Below are 15,538 nucleotides of genomic sequence, written 5' to 3' on the forward strand. Positions count from 1 at the left end.
GCCTCCTGAGACCCCCTGCTCCTCCTGGCCTCCCCCCACTGCACCCCACTCCCCAAAGCATGGCCCCCCCGCTTCTCCCGGACCCCCCCATTGCACCCCGCTCCCCAAAACACGGACCCCCCATATCTCCGCCCCAGTGCACCCCCCGCAGTCTCTTGCCTCCACCGTTGCTCTTTGCCCTTAAGCGGGACCCCCCCGGCTCCCCCCGCCCTTCAGCACCCGGGACAGCGCAGCCTGTCAGCACCGGCAGCGCCGGACAGCTCCCGCTGCGCGCGGGGCCCCGCCCCTGCCCCCTGTGCGGCCCCGGCCCCTACAGCTCCCTATGGACCCCCTACAGCTCCCTACAGAACCCTCTGCCCCCTCTACAGCTCCCTATGGACCCCCTACAGCTCCCTATGGACCCCCTGCCCCCTCTACAGCTCTCTATGGACCCCCTACAGCTCCCCATAGAACCCCCTGCCCCCTCTACAGCTCCCTATGGACCCCCTGCCCATCCTAAAGCTCTAGACCCCCTACAGCTCTATATGGACCCCCTAAAGCTCCCTGTAGAACCCCTACAGCTCCCTAGAGAACCCCTGCCCCTCCTAAAGCTCCCTATAGACCCCCTACATCTCCATATGGACCCTGTAAACCTCCGTATGGGCCCCCTACAGCTCCCTATGTTCCCCCTGCCCCTCCTACAGTTCCCTATAGAACCCCTGCCCCACTACCGCTCCCTATAGACCCCGTAAAGCTCCCTATTGAAACTCTACAGCTCCATATGGACCCCCCGCCCCTCCTTGTAGCTCCCTATGGACCTCCTGCCCCGCCCCTATAGACACTCCGCCTCTCCCTATATAGCCCCCGCCTCTCCCTATGGGCTCCCCCGCTCCTCCCTATGGACCCCTGTACCCCTACCCTGTGCCGCCTCTCTACAGCCCTCTGAACCTCTCCTGTACATGGCCCTACATCTCCCTATAGGCTCCCCCGTGCAGCTCTGCCCCCCCCCGCACAGCCCTCACAGAGGCCCCCCCACCACGTGCCCCGCGCCCATTCCCTGTCCCCCCTTATACAGCCCCCGCCCCTCGGCCCCCGCTGCACCCCTCCATAGGGAACTGCCGGCACTTTTCTGCTCCCCGCTATACAACCCCCTCTCCTTATACAGCGCCCCCTCCCCTCCCTAGAGGGCCCCCAGCCCCTCCCCCTTCCCTCCAGACAGCCCCCCCCCCCGCCTATACCATCCCCTGATCCCCTCCCTATACCACCGCCCGCACCCCTCCCTATACCCCCCGGTCCTCCCTATACCACCGCCCGCCCCTCTTCTATACACCCCCGGCCCTCCCTATACCACCCCCCGCTCCTCCCTATACCCTCCCTCCCGCTCCTCTTCTATAACCCCCCTGGCCCTCCCCATACCCCCCCGCTCCCCTTCTTTACCACACCCGCCCCTCTTCTATACCGCCCCCCGCCCCTCCCTATACCACCCCCGATCCCCTCCCTATACCACCGCCCCGCTCCTCCCTACACCCCTCCCGCTGCTCTTCTATACCACCCCCCGCCCCCTCCTTATACCACCCCATCCCTCCCTACACCACCCCCCCGCCCCTCTTCTATACCCCCCCGCTCTCCGCTCTCCTCCCTATCCCCCCCGACTGCTCTCCTCTACCTCCCCCACTCCCCCCATACCCTCCCGCCCCCCTCCTATACCCCCGCCCAGCCCCCACGCTCCCCCCCCCCGGGCATCCCCCGCCCCTCCCGGCCCCTCCCTCCCCATCCTGCCCCCCCCCACCCCCCTCCCCGCTCCACGGCCCCTCCCTCCCCATCCTGGCCCCCCCCCGCCCGGCCCCTCCCTCGCCCCCCCGCCGCCCCCGCCGCTCCCCGCGCAGCTCCGCAGTCCGGCGCAGCCCCGGCCGGGAGAAGATGGCGGATCGCGCCGAGATGTTCTCGCTCTCCACCTTCCACTCGCTCTCCCCGCCGGGCTGCAGGTGAGCCGGGCCCGCACCGCGGGGGGGGGGACATGCGGGGTAGGGGGTGGAATCCGGCGGGTACTGGGGCACTGCGGCACCGGGGCTGCCCTTGGCGGGTAGCGGGGCTGCGGGGACGGGGCCCGGCGGGGGCGGCGGCGGCGGCGGCTGGCCCGGACCCCCCCCCCCCCGCCCCAGCTCGTTCCCCGCCGCTCCCCCGCCCGTTCACCTTGGGATGCGGGGCCGCGCAGGCCGCCCGCCCGGCCCGGCCCTTCACGGGGCCGCCGCATCCCCCCCCGCCCCGGAGCATCCCCAGCCCCGGCAGCAGGGGATGGGGGGGCCCTCTTCCCCTTCCCCCCCCGCCCTCCCGGAGCATCCCCAGCCCCGGCAGCAGGGGACGGGGAGGGCCCCTCTGTCCCCCCTCCCCCTCAACGGAGGGTCAGCCCCCCCCACCTCCCGGACTCAGGGCCCCCCCCCGGCTGGGCTGTGCCCGATGCCGCCGCATCCCGCCGCTGCGGGGGGAGCCGCCGCCGCCTCTTTGTCTCTCCCGCCGCGCCGCAGCGGTGCTGGCACCGGGATCGGGCCCTTCTGGGGTCGCTTGGCCCCGTGGGGAGGACGCGCACCCCATAGCTGGTGGGTCGGGGGTTCAGCAACCGCTCCCAGGGTCAATGGCAGGTGCTGAAAGCTGTGTGTCCCCCCCGTCTGCCTGTCCCCCCCCACCCCGCCTCGGGAGCAGCGCCAGGGCCTGGCAGTGCCCACGGCGGGTCACCTTACCGCAGGGCCACCGGAGACGCAGGGCCGCTGGCCAAGCCCTCCTGGAGGGTCCGATGGGGTGGGAGACGCTGCTGGGCCCCAACCCGGGGGGGGGGGGTCCTGCCAAGGTCAGGTGAGGTGCGGGGTCCCCCACACCTCGCCTGACCTTGGCAGGACCCCCCCCCTCCTGGTTGGGGCCCCCAGGCAAGTGGTGGGGAGGGTCTTGGCCGTGTCCCCCTCCATGGGGTTCCATCCCCCTGGGACTCAACTCGCTGCCCCTCGCCATTGCCCCTTGGGCTCTGTGAGGGGGGGACAGTGGCCACTCGGCCTCTGTGCTGGCCACCTCTGCTCCCCCCCCCGATCCATCACCCCCCCCCCCCCGGCTCCTGTGGGAGCTCTTGGTCTCCGAGGTCCCTGATGGTGGCATGACACCCCCATTGCGGGTGCCGGGGGGCTGGAGCCATGGCCGTGACCCCATGGGGAGAGTCAGCGCGGGCAGCGGGCGCTGCACCCCTGCACCAGCCCCGAGAACTGGCTCCAGTCCCCGGGGACACCGAGGTGGCGGGTTCGACCGGTGCCGGTTCAGCTGGGCCCTGCGAGGGCCAGATGTGGATAGGGCCCTTTCCAAGGAGGTTTCTGGGGGGGTCGCGCCCAGCCCGGGGCTTGTTGGGGCTGGTGGGGTGGGGTCCTCTGATGGGAGGGGAAGGAGAGGCTGGTAAAGGTGACGTGATGTGGAAAGGACACGCGGAGAGGCCTCGGCATGGCTCTTGGGGGATGGCTCCTGGGCTCCTGCACCCCGGTCTGGGGGTCCAGCCCCGGTGGGGGTGGCTGCAGGTCAGGCCGTGGGAGCCCCAGGTGCCGGTCAGAAGCTTGGGGTGGGGGACACCGTCTGGGGCTGGGTCCCCGATGGCCAGCACCGACCTCCCTGCATCCATGTCCCTGCCCTGGGTGCAGCGGGGGGTCGGGGGTTTGTGGGGCTGGGGGCACGTCTGCCGTCCTGGTCCCTGGCTGGTCCCCGCGGGAGAAGCCGTTGCAGGAGAGGCGCTGCCGGGACCAACTGTCCGGGGAGCTGGGCTGGAAATAACGAGGAAATTCAATCTTCCCGTGGCCTGCTCGGTCATCGCCCTCCTCGGGGAGCCCGGCCCCCCGCAGCTCCCGTGCAAACGCCGGGGTGCGTGCTGTGCCGTGCCGGTGTGTACCCCGCTGTGCCCCCCGTCCCTACACGGCCCTGCTCCCTGTACCCCAGGGGTGGGTGCTGTTGGGGCCCCCCTTGGGGTCCAGCTCCCAGTCCTCCCCCCCAGCCCAGGACACGCCAGGGCAGAGGCAGCGAGGCCGGCCCGGGACATGTGGTGGGGGGCCAGGTCCCTGCACGCCCCATGGTGTGGTGTCCCCCTGCCTCCTGCCCTTCCCGACCCCCCTGTGCGTGCATGGGGCTGGGGTGAGCTCCCCCCTCCCCAAACCCCTGCCTTGGCTCTGGACCCTTGCTCAGGTGCTCCCCACCTGCACCTCCGCTCCGACTGGCTGCAGTGTCCCGTGTGGCCGTGGCAGGGATGCACGGCATCCTTCCCACCCGCTGCTCATCGCCAGAGCGTCCAAGGCGCCCGTCGCTCTGTCCCTGCACCGGCAGCCGTGGTGCTGCCTCTTCTCTGCCTGCAGTGGGGCTGAGGCTGCGTCCCTTCGGGGAGGTTCTGGAGCTGGGCTCCATCCTGCCATGGTGGCTCCATCCTGCCATGGTGGCTCCATCGGCGCTGTGGTGGCTCCATCGGCGCTGTGGTGGCTCCATCCCACCATGGCAGCTCCATCAGCACCATGGTATCCCAAACCCACCGTGGTGGCTCCATCCCACTGTGCTGGCTCCATCCCACTGTGGCAGCCCCATGAGCACCATGGTATCCCCATCCTGCCATGGCGGCTCCATCCCACCATGGTATCCTCATCCCTCCGTGGTGGCCCCATCCCATCATAGTGGCTCTATACCACTATGGCTGCCCCATCAGCACTGTGGTGGCTCCATCCTACCGTGGCCACGCCATCAGTGCCGTGGTGGCCCCATCAGTGCCATGGCATCTCCATCCCACCATGGCTGCCCCATCAGCACCTTTGTGGCCCCATCAGCGCTGTGGCGACTCCATCCTGCTGTAGTGGCTCCATCCTGCCGTGGTGGCCCCATCCCGCCTTGGCTGTGCCATCCCGCTGTGCCCGCCCAAGCTCAGGAGCGCCATGACCTAGAAACTTCAGCCGTGGTTTGTTGCGGCGGTTGCTCCCCGCCGAGGGGGGAATGGCCTCCCCGGGCAGCCAGAGCCTGGCTGCGGGTGGGCAGGAGCCCTGTGTGGGGCAGGGACCCCAGCCCTGCCATGTCACGTGGTGCCATGCCAGCCCGGCATGCGTGTCCCCTCAGCCGGGACGAGGGCTGGCGGAGGAGTTGTTCCCCCGGGTGAGGGGGGTCTGGGGGTGCGGGAGCGGCACCCGGCTGGGGGTTTGTGGGACCCCGGCAGGTCCCTGTCCCAGGGCACTGTCCCTGCCCTCCCAAGGACCCCTGAGGCCTCTGGTCGCCCCCAGGGAGCGCAGCAGGTCCCACGGCCGGTTCTGCCTCTACCCTGCTGCCTGCGGGAGAGCAGCCACTGGTGTCCCCGGGGACGGGGAGACGGGCTCTGCTCCCCACCATCCCTGGATTCTGCTCCCTGCCACCCCCGGGGCTCTGCTCCCCACCATCCCTGGATTCTGCTCTCCACCATCTCCGGGGCTCCCCCACCCCTGGCTGAGGTCTGGGGTCCATCCCTGTGCCCCCCTGCGGGCCAAGGCCATGCGTCCCCCCGCCGGCTCAGATGCTTTTGCCACAAATCTGCGACTATTTGCTGCCGTCTCAATGTCCTAGTTCTGGGAATTATGTGATTAGGGGAAATGTTTCTCCCTGGGAAATGGGAGTGAGCGCCCGGCCCCCGGGCTGGGCGAGGAGCTGGGCAAGGGGAATTCGGGGCAGGGGCAGGACAGGGGGGGCGGCCCCAGCGGTACCTGTGGCTGTGGGGGCTCTGACCCCCCCACTGCGGGGGGCTCCGCTCCTGCTGCCAGCCGGGTCCTGGGACCGAGACCCCGGTGAGGTCCCCGTGAGACCCCAGACCCGTCCCCGCTGGAGGAGCCCCACGTGCCCCAGTCCATCCCCCCCGGGAGCTGCCGCGCGCCCTCAGGGCTGGCCTGGGGGGACCCCGGGTGTCCCCAAACCCCAGTGGGGCGGGCAGAGAGTCCTGGCTGGTGCCTGGGCGCTGCCGCACCTCTCACCCTACAGAGCCGCCCAAAACGTTTCGTTTCCGTTTTCCAACACCAAATCCTGCCAAGAATTGTCGTCTTTTTCCTTCTTTTTTTTTTTTTTTTTTTTTTTTTTTTGCCTTTCCCTGCAGAAACCGCTGGTTTCCATGACACCCCCGTTCCCGAGGAACGGCTGGGCTCCCCTGGCCGCCCGTACCTGCGGGGCAGGCGGGGGGATGGCACGGGTGAGGACGGGGTGTCATGGCCTCCATCCATGGCACAGGTCACCCCGCAGCCTCCTGTCCCCGCCCCGTGCGCGCCTCGGGTTTGGCTCAAGGGATTTTGCTGGGAATTTGGGCAACGTGTTGCCCATCGCGGTGGCGGCCTCGTTACTGCCGCCCGGCCGGGGACAACCTGTGGCTGCGTGGTCATGAGCCGCGCTGGGCTCCCACCGCCCCGGCACGAGGCCGACGGTGAATCCGAGCAGGTGGTGGCGAGCCGGGCGGGAGGGAGCGCGGTGCTGAGAGCGGCTGCCCCGTGCACCGCGGGGCCATCACCCTGCTCGTCGCCTCCAGCCCCAGGCCCCGCACTGCCTGTCCAGAGCAAGCCGTGTCGGCTTGGCTGGTGCTCCCGTGCCGGTGCCATGGGGTGACGGCGTTACGCCAGCGTGTCCCCACAGTGCCACCGGGTCGGTGCTGCCATGCTGGCACCCTGGGGTGATGGCGTTACACCAGCGTGTCCCTGCGGTGCCACCGGGTCGGTGCTGCCATGCTGGCACCCAGGGGTGATGGTGATACAGTGCCGGCATGAGCCTGCGGTGCCGCTCGGCTCTCCAGGCCCTTGTGGTGCCATGGGGGAAACGGGAGGCATTTCCCTGAGGTTTGTCAGCGTGTCACCCCTGGCCTGATGTCCCCCGGCTCTGACGTCCCTGGCCCCTCTCCCCAGGCCCCCCCAGGACATCAGCCTGGAGGAGTTTGATGACGAGGACCTGTCCGAGATCACGGACGACTGCGGCATCGGGCTGAACTACGACTCGGACCACTATGAGAAGGTGCAGGAGCTGAGCGTGCCGGGCCCCCCCCGGGGATGCGGTGGCTGCGCAGAGCTTTGGGGGGGAGCAGGCGGGGGCATCGGCCTGGCAAAGCCCCCCGGGAGTGGAGGGAGCAGGTCCCTGTGCCGAAGGGATGTGCTGCAGGGTGCAGGTGGGGGTCAGAGCCCAGGACCCCCACGGCATGGCCGGACACCTTGGGGCTTCCCACCACCTCTGTCCCCCCCTGGTCATGGGGACACGGGTGGCTCAGCAGCCAGCCCCACACTGGCCCCACCGGTGTGGGCAAGGCTGGGGTGTCAGGGCATCATCTGCCACTGTGGTCCCCTGGTCCTGGTGGCTCCCGTGGCTCCTGTGGCCCCCCCTAGTTCTGGTGGCTCTGGTGGCTAGCGTGGCTCTGGCTTACTCAGCTCTTCCCCAGCTCTGCCCGGCCCCGGGGGGGACGGGGAAAGGGGCAGGGGCCAGGCAGGCGCGTGGGTGGGATGAAGCGCTGGGTGTTGGGCCAGGACGGGCAGGGAGGGACCGGCAGGGCGCTGGTAGAGCTGGGGGGTCCCGGCACCGGGCACTTTCCTCTTGAAGACCCCCGTCCTGTTGGGTTGGGAGCGGAGGCGCTGGGGAGGGTCGCACAGCGGTGGCCATGCCATGCCGGGGAGCGGGGCCGTGGCCATGGCAAGCGCGAGCACCGTGGCCGCTAACCGTGTGCCGCATCCCCAGGACTGCCTGGTGCTGGAGCGCGGCGAGCAGCCGCACCCCGTCTGCACCTTCCAGGACGACTTCCAGGAGTTCGAGATGATTGATGACAATGAGGAGGAGGAGGAAGAGGAGGAGGAGGAGGGCAACGAGCTGGAAGCTCCACCGTCCCCTTCGGCCTCACCCATCCCCTCGCCTGCCCTGGAGGAGACGCAGAAGCACCGACCCACCACCCTCAACCTGATGGCCCCGGGCACCCAGGTGAGGGTGGGGGTGGCCGGGAGGGCTCTCTCTGCCCCCCGGGGTCTCTGCGCCCCATGGCCGGCGGAGGAGGAGGGGTGGGGGGATCTGCCCGGGGTGGGCACCAGGAGCATGGAGGGGCAGAGAAGGGCAAAGATGGCACTGGCTCCAGCTCCACAGTGGTGGGGCCGAGCTGGGGACCTTGGGGATGGGTCTGGGGAGGCCCCTGCCAGGCCCTGGACTGGGGGGTCTGGGGGTCCCATCCCCACGTCTGGGTTGGGGACATCTCCAGGCGGCGGAGGGCACAGCGGGCGTCGCGGGGCTGGCCTGTGCGTCGCACACGCGTGTGCACGGGTGTCTGTGTGCAGATGTGTGTGCACACGGGTGCTCGTGCCCACTGCATCCCCCCTTTTCCATCCCCGGAGCTGGGCTCAGGGGCTCCCCCCGGGTGTGGGGGTCCCCCCGCAGGCGTGTCGCCGCAGGGGTGTCCCTGTGTCCCCGTGTCCCCGCACGCACGCGGGTGCAGTGCCGTCCCCGAGCTGCTGCGCCGCCGCAGTGCGTGGGCTGCTGCGTGCGGTGCTGCCTGCATCCCGCTGCGTTGCCATGGTGCCGGGGGGCTCTCGGGATTCTCGGGCCCCCTCCCGGGAGGGCACCGCACGCCGCTGGGGCTGTGGGGGGCTGCTGAGGGGCAGCGCAGGAGGGTGACAACGCCCCAGGGGTCTCACCTGGAGCCCCCCAGCCCCAACGTGCTGCGCCCCAGCGGGATGCACCAGCAAAGCCAAATCCGGCTGCCCCGGTCCATCATCCCTCGGGGTGTCAGCGGAGCCCCCGGCGATGCCGGATCCGGCCCCCATCGGTGTGCCCAGGGTGCAAATCCCGGTAATCCCTGCTCCAGCCCGTTTGCACCGGCCCTGGGAGGGGACAAGACCCTGGTCCTGGGGTGCCAACCCCCCCAGCACCCATCCTGTGACACCCCCTGTGACAGTGACCCCCCCTGCCGCCCTCCCCGCCGCTACGCTCGTGCGTGTCCCATGGCACGTGGCGCCGGCCCCGCTCGCTAATCTCCCGCTTGGCGGGATTATCGCTGCCTGCGCTTCCCGCCGGCACTAATCCGCAGCTGCCGCCGTGCCGGACGGGCAGCCGTGGCCCTGCCGGCTCCTACCCGCACTGCGGGGACGGCCGCTCCGTGGGGGTGGCAGCGGGGGTCCCGCTCGCTGGGGTCGGGCTCCTCTCTTGGGGGGACGGGGCGTAGCAGGGCCTCATTCGGGGGTCCCGTGGGGTCAGCACCGGTGTCGGGGCATCCCCTGCACGGTGTTGTCCCCGGGGCCGTGCAGGACGGGCAGCGTGCTGTCCCTCGGTCCCGCTCCATGGCTGGTGTGGCCTGGGTGAGCGTCTGGCCGGGCAGGGGAGCTGGGGACGACGCGGCCCTAATCCGGATAAGCCTCTGGGCACGTGGCCCCGGCACTGCCAAGCTGGTGGGGAGCACCGAGCCGTGCCGAGGGGTGTCCCGGGGCCGGCCCACCCGCGTTTGGTGCCCCCGTGCCCCCGCGCAGTCCCGGCCGGGCGCTCCGGCTCATCCCCCTTGCCGGGTCCCCAGATGTCCCTGGGCTCGGCCGCCCCGTGTCCCCTCCCGGGGCTCACTCCCCCCGGCTCTGCTCTTCCCCCAGGACTCCCTGAACAACAACGGCAGCTTCCCACCGCCCGCTCACCGCACCACCTGGCAGGACGCCCTTCTCCACTCCTCCTCCTCCTCCTCGTCCTCACACGCCGGTGAGCGCGGGATGGGGATGGGGTCCGTGGGGCAGGGGCTGACACCGGGATTTGCTGCACCCGGGGGTCCCGCAGCCGTCCCCCTCGGTTAGATGCCCCTTGGTGGGATTTTGGCGCCGGGGCGGGGGGCTGACGCGGGGCTCTGCCTTCCCTTGCAGGACACTCGTCTCCCCACGCCTGCATCCAAGACGGACCCTGCCTGGAGAGCCCGAAGGGGCCGAGCCCCGGGGGGGCCGGGCAGGCCCCCGCCTCGCTGCAGCCCTCCCCCTTTGACTCGCAAGGCAACAGCCACGAGTCGCTGGCACATGGTAACCCATCGCCCCCGAGAGCCGGGGAAGATTATAACATGAATATCATCTCCTCTGCGCTGCGAGCACCGCTCTCCCCGTCGCACCTCCACCAGCCGCCCCCTAAACCGTCTCTCTCTCCAACAGGGCCTGCGGCTCCCCCCGGCCCCCCCGACACGGGCTCGCCGCCCCGGGCCCCCGCCGCCGCCGACGGCCGCCGTGCCCCACCAAAGCACGAAGTGGCCGGCAGCCGAGAGAGGCCGGTGCCCGGCCAAGGGGGTGGCCTGGGGGCCGGCAGCCCGGGGTCCCCCGTGGCCCCCCGCGAGAAGCCCGGCTCCCCGCGGTGCCGGGAGGAGCCGGCGGCTGTCGCCGAGCGGCGGGACGGGCAGGGCGCCCGGCTGACGGGCGCCTACGTGCGCCCCGCGGGGCCGGCAGAGCCGCTCAGCTCCGACGGGGAGGGTCCCCAGCCCGGCCGGGCGGCCAGCGTGCGCGGGCACCCCTCGGGCTCCTCGGAGACCACCTCGCCCTCCTCCGACCCCGGCATCGAGGCCGACCTCACCAGCAGGACCACCAAGCCCTTCCTGCCCGGTGGCCGGCACGGAGAAGACCTCAGCTCGCCCGGCTCCGACTCGGACGTGGAGGGGGAGATCGAGGCGGCCTTCGCCGGCGGGCGCCTGGTCAGCAACATGATCTCCTCCATCTCGGAGACGGAGCTGGACCTGAGCAGCGACAGCAGCAGCGGCAGGTCCTCCCACCTCACCAACTCCATCGAGGAGGCCAGCTCGCCCACCTCAGAGGCCGAGCTGGAGACGGAGCTGGAGGCCCCTGGTGTGATGGGCATCAAGGACTCCCTGCTGCTGGACAAGGGCAAGGAGGAGGAGGAGGAGACCCTAGAGAGGGAGCTGCCAGAGCGCGGCGTGGTGAGGCGGGAGAGCCTGGCCGAGCTGAAGATGGAGGGCTACTATGACAGCCTGAACCCGGCGGACTCCTCGGCGCCCGCGGGCCAGACGGACGTCTCCGTCTCCAGCCCCCTGGACCTGAAGATCGACCCCGACCACAGTCTGGAGAGCATCCGACGCTCCTTCTACCTGCCCGTGGGGCCCAAGCTGATGCCGGAGGCGGACGAGGAGGACAACAGCGAGTACGACTCCGACTCCGAGTCGGAGCCCGACCTGAGCGAGGACTCAGACTCGCCCTGGCTGCTCAGCAACCTCGTCAACAAGATGATCTCGGAGGGCTCCTACCCCATCAAGTGCCCGGACGAGTGCTTCCAGCAGACCCACTCGCTCTGTGACACCATTTCCCCAGCCTCCGACCTGGAGCCCGAGATCCTGAGCGAGGCGCTGGATGAGGTCCCCGGCTCGCGGGACTCGCCGGTGGGCACGGGGGAGCCGGCCACCCTGCCCCGCTGCCAGCGCGCCATCGAGCTGGTGGACATGGAGACGCTGCGCAGCTCCCTCCAGCGCGCCGAGGACGAGCGGGCTCTGGGCGCCGGGACAGAGCCGGTGCCGGAGCTGCCCGCTGACGAGCCGGGCCCCTTCCTCTTCCTCAGCAACCCCACCAACGACACCATCGCCCCCGTCTTTCCGGGGCGCCCCGTCGCCCTCGACAGGCTGGGCGCCTCCGAGGTCCTGGCCACCTTCGGCTGCCGCCCCGCGCCGCCCCGTGCCACCCCGCGCGCCTCCCCCGGCACCGAGGCCACCGCCGGGGAGCACCGCAGCACCGCGGCGCCGCCGAACGCCGGCCCGGAGGACTGGGCCGTCGACAGGGACCTGGACTCGGGCGTCCTGGAGGCCGACGACATGATCGATGACGTGCGGTTAGCGCCCCAGGGGCAGAGCCCTGACGCTGGCCCGCCCGCCCTGGATGTTTCCACCGCCAAGACCAACCGCGGCTTCACCATGGCCTACTCCACGGACGAGGATGAGGCGCCCTACCTGAAGGGCTCCCCCTTCCCCGAGGACCCGCTGCGGGGAAGCTTCGGGGGGGAGCTGCCGGCCGCCCCCGGGGCGCTGGAGCCGCGGGCGCTGGACGAGTCCCTGGCCTACGACTCGGTGAAGTACACGCTGGTGGTGGACGAGCACACGCAGCTGGAGCTGGTGAGCCTGCGGCGCTGCACCTCGGTGCTGAGCGACGACAGCGACCTGCTCCGCGCCTGCGACCGCTGCGACCTGGAGGACGAGGTGGCCTTTGGGGACGGGCTGGTGGCCCCCGACGCCCACAGCTCCTCCGAGGACTCGTCCCCGGAGGCCGACCTGCAGTTCTCCAAGAAGTTCCTCAACGTCTTTGTCAACAGCACCTCCCGCTCCTCCAGTAAGTGGCCCGTGCCATGCTGTGCCGTGCCATGCCGTGCCATGCCATCTCTCCTGGGCTGCTCTGCGTGCTCTCTGCAGGCTGGTTGCCCTCGATGTCCTGCCTCGGCCATCCTGGCCATGGCATCGTCCCTGTGTGGCACAGCATGGCACAGGCTGTGGGGCAGTGGCAGGAGGGGGCGTGGGGCTGGACCCAAAGGCCCCCCTGTGGGTGGTCGATCCCCAACACACCTTTGCTCCAGTGCCCTCTGGGGTCCCCGGGTGGGGGGTGCTGGGCCAGGGGCTCAGGTGGGACCCCTGAGATGGGGCCATGGGTGATGGCCATCTGTTCCCCGCTGCCCTTGCCCTGAGGGTCCTGCAGCCCCCGGGGTGGGCAGAGACTGGGGGTGCCCCCCGTGCGGTGGGGTGGGAGCTGCCCCCCGGCCCCACAGCAGCCTCCTTCTCTGCAGGCACAGAGTCCTTTGGGCTGTTCTCCTGCATGGTGAACGGGGAGGAGCGGGAGCAAACCCACCGGGCCGTCTTCAGGTGAGCAGCGAGCCCGGCCATGGCCGCGGGCACCTCGGGGGGGTCTCGCAGGACCCCCTCTCCCGTGGCTCTCCCCCTCCCTGCCCACATCCTCCTTCCTGCATCCCCCCCCAGGTTCATCCCGCGCCACGAGGACGAGCTGGAGCTGGACGTGGACGACCCCATCCTGGTGGAGCTGGAGGAGGATGACTACTGGTACCGGGGCTACAACATGCGGACGGGGGAGAGAGGCATCTTCCCTGCTTTCTACGCCCACGAGGTGGTCGGCCAAGCCCGGGACGCCATCGGTAGGAGCCTGCGGGGTCCCCGGGGCTGTGGGGGGGCGGCGGGGACCGCGGGGGGCTCGGGATGGCGTCTCCTCGTCCCCTCTCCCGCGCAGGCCTGAAGAGGAACCCGTGCTGGGTGGAGCGGTTCAACGTGCAGTTCCTGGGCTCGGTGGAGGTGCCGTACCACCAGGGCAACGGCATCCTCTGCGCCGCCATGCAGAAGGTGAGGCCGGGGCAGGGGGCTGGTGGCGTGGACCCCTCCTCCCCACGCTGGCGTGAGCCCCCCCCGCCCCCACTCATGATTCCCCCCGTCATGCCCCCCAGATTGCCACCACCAGGAAGCTGACGGTGCACCTGCGCCCGCCGGCCAGCTGCGACCTGGAGATCACGCTGCAGGGCATCAAGCTCATCCTGACCGTCACCGAGTACAGCCGGGACGAGGAGGTGAGGGGCGCAGCGGGGGGCACGGGGGAGGGCCGGACACCTGCCCTGCCGCCAGCCGGGGCGCCCACACCTCGGTTCTTCTCTTCCAGTTTGAGCGCTGCAGCCATTTCTTCCAGATGAAGAACATCTCCTTCTGCGGGTGCCACCCCCGCAACAGCTGGTGAGACCCCCCCGCTCCTCCCACAGCCCCCCAGGTGCTCCCAGCCCCAAGGGACCCCCCCCCTCCATCCCCTGCCTGGGGGCAGCCGCGCTCCTCCGGTGCCACACCAGGTCCCCCTGCTCGGTCCCTGTCCTGCCATGGCTGCCCAGCCCCAGGGCCCCGGTGGGTGTCCCCTCCACCGAGCCCCCCGCGGGGGCAGGAGTGGGGTGTCACGTCCCCCCCTCACCCTGCCCTCCCCCTGCAGCTACTTCGGGTTCATCACCAAGCACCCGGTGCTGAGCCGCTTCGCCTGCCACGTCTTCGTCTCACAGGAATCCATGCGGCACGTCGCCGAGTGCGTCGGGTACGATGGGGACGGGGGCAGCCGCCTGGGCTGGGGGTGCAGGGGGGCTGGGTTCTGGGGGTCTGGCTCTGCCATGGCTGGGGGTCCAGGGGGTTGTGGTGCTGGGGGTCTGAGGGCAGGGTCTGACTGTCTTGGGGCTGGGGGTCTGGGTCCTGGGGGTCTGGGTGCAGGGGGACTGGCTGTATCGGGGTTGGGGGTCCGGGGGGTTGTGGTGCTGGGGGTCTGGGTGCAGGGGGGCCAGCTGTACCGGGGCTGGGGGTCCAGGGGATTTGGGGTCTGGATGCCGGGGTCTGGCCATGTCAGGGCTGGGGGTGCAGAAGCTCTGGGTGCCGGGGGTCTGGCTGTATTGGGTCTGGGGGTCCAGGCGGTCTGGATGTTGGGGGGCTGGCTGTGCCAGTGCTGGGGTCTGGGTGCTGGGGGGTTGGCTGTGCTGGGGCTGGGGGTGCGGGGGGTTGTGGTGCCAGGTCCGTACCCCAGCCCCCCCTCAGCCGCCCCGTTGTGCCCTTCCTTGCAGACGAGCGTTTCAGGAATATTACCAGGAGCACCTGGAGTACGCCTGCCCCACAGAGGACATTTACCTGGAGTAAGGGGACGGTCACTGTGTCTCCTGCTTCCGCACCCCCCTCCAGCCCCACAGACGGCCAGAGACTCTGTCTGACCCCACAACCAGCCGGCTTGGCCCCCCCTGCACATGCTCCAGCCCATGCCCCACGGACTCCCCGCACATCCTCACCGCTTCTCGGGGGGCCGGGGGCCAGGCCGCAGCCACAGCCCCCGGGTGGGGACCCAGGGTGCATCCAGCGCCGCCCCGGCCCCGTGCCATGGGGACCCCGGCCACGGGGGTGACGCAGCCGAGCCGGGGGGCCGGGGCAGAAGCTGCCCCCCCTGCATGAGCAAAGCCAGCCCGGGGCCGCAGGAGCGGGGACCAGCCGGAGCCCCTGCCGGGAAAGGAGACGCCGGGGGTGACTGGGCTTGGGGGAGTCGGGGGGGGGGGCAAATGCTTGCAGGGGCAGCGGTGGGGGGGCTCAAGGGGGTGAATGGGGCTGTGGGGAGGCTGTGGGGGGCTGATGGGAGCACGGGGAGGTGGGGGTGCTGGGGTGAGCATCTCCAGCTGTGAAGCCCCCCAAGCCCATGCTGTCCCCCTGCACGGTGGCAGCACCACCCTCTCACCCCCCGGGGGGCTCCCCCCACCGCCGCAGGCCCCCCCGGAGCGGCCCAGCACCCCAGTGCTCCCTGCACGGCCCCCGGGGAGCGCGACGCAGCCCCCCCCCGGCCCCCTCCATCCGCCTCCGCTGCCCCACCGCCGCTCTGCCATCCCCTCGCGTCCCAGGGGACCGTGGGGCGCAGGACCGGCATTCGGGGTGGGGGGCTCCCACCGGGGCAGGGAGGGGGAGACGCCGCCGGCCCCGCGGGACCCCCCCGGCCCCCGTGCCCGCGCCCTGCGGGAGGAAGGCCGGGGGTCCGGCCGAGCGTGGCAGGGGGCCGGCGGCCGCCCCCCGCTCCTCACTGCTGTG

The 15,538-nt window shown here is 71.0% G+C and overlaps 2 protein-coding genes across 2 annotated transcripts in view; one reads left to right on the forward strand and one right to left on the reverse strand.

Moving 5' to 3' along the window:
* LMF2 (lipase maturation factor 2) overlaps positions 1 to 12,843 on the reverse strand; it is a 106,887-nt gene extending 94,044 nt beyond the window's left edge. The window contains exon 1 of the mRNA XM_054200235.1: positions 12,840 to 12,843. The gene's annotated coding sequence lies outside the window, so the exon portion shown is untranslated. The remainder of the gene's footprint in view (positions 1 to 12,839) is intronic.
* Positions 1,879 to 14,964, forward strand: MAPK8IP2 (mitogen-activated protein kinase 8 interacting protein 2). Its single transcript, XM_054200201.1, has 12 exons — positions 1,879 to 1,964; positions 6,885 to 6,990; positions 7,702 to 7,938; positions 9,585 to 9,687; positions 9,846 to 12,287; positions 12,736 to 12,811; positions 12,926 to 13,098; positions 13,191 to 13,300; positions 13,402 to 13,521; positions 13,611 to 13,681; positions 13,926 to 14,024; positions 14,539 to 14,964. Exons 1-12 carry the CDS (start codon positions 1,900 to 1,902, stop codon positions 14,609 to 14,611), a joined length of 3,675 nt encoding a protein of 1,224 aa, XP_054056176.1. The 5' UTR covers positions 1,879 to 1,899; the 3' UTR covers positions 14,612 to 14,964.
* The last annotated feature ends 574 nt before the right edge of the window (positions 14,965 to 15,538 follow it).

Source organism: Rissa tridactyla, chromosome 1 (assembly GCF_028500815.1).
Source record: "Rissa tridactyla isolate bRisTri1 chromosome 1, bRisTri1.patW.cur.20221130, whole genome shotgun sequence".
NCBI lineage: Eukaryota > Metazoa > Chordata > Aves > Charadriiformes > Laridae > Rissa > Rissa tridactyla.

Coding starts and splice junctions, on each gene's coding strand:
- MAPK8IP2 (XM_054200201.1), top strand. CDS start 1,900: ATGGCGGATCGCGCCGAGATGTTCTCGCTCTCCACCTTCCACTCGCTC. Junction 9,688..9,845: donor CTCCTCGTCCTCACACGCCG/GTGAGCGCGGGA, acceptor CTTCCCTTGCAG/GACACTCGTCTCCCCACGCC. Junction 12,812..12,925: donor ACCCACCGGGCCGTCTTCAG/GTGAGCAGCGAG, acceptor ATCCCCCCCCAG/GTTCATCCCGCGCCACGAGG.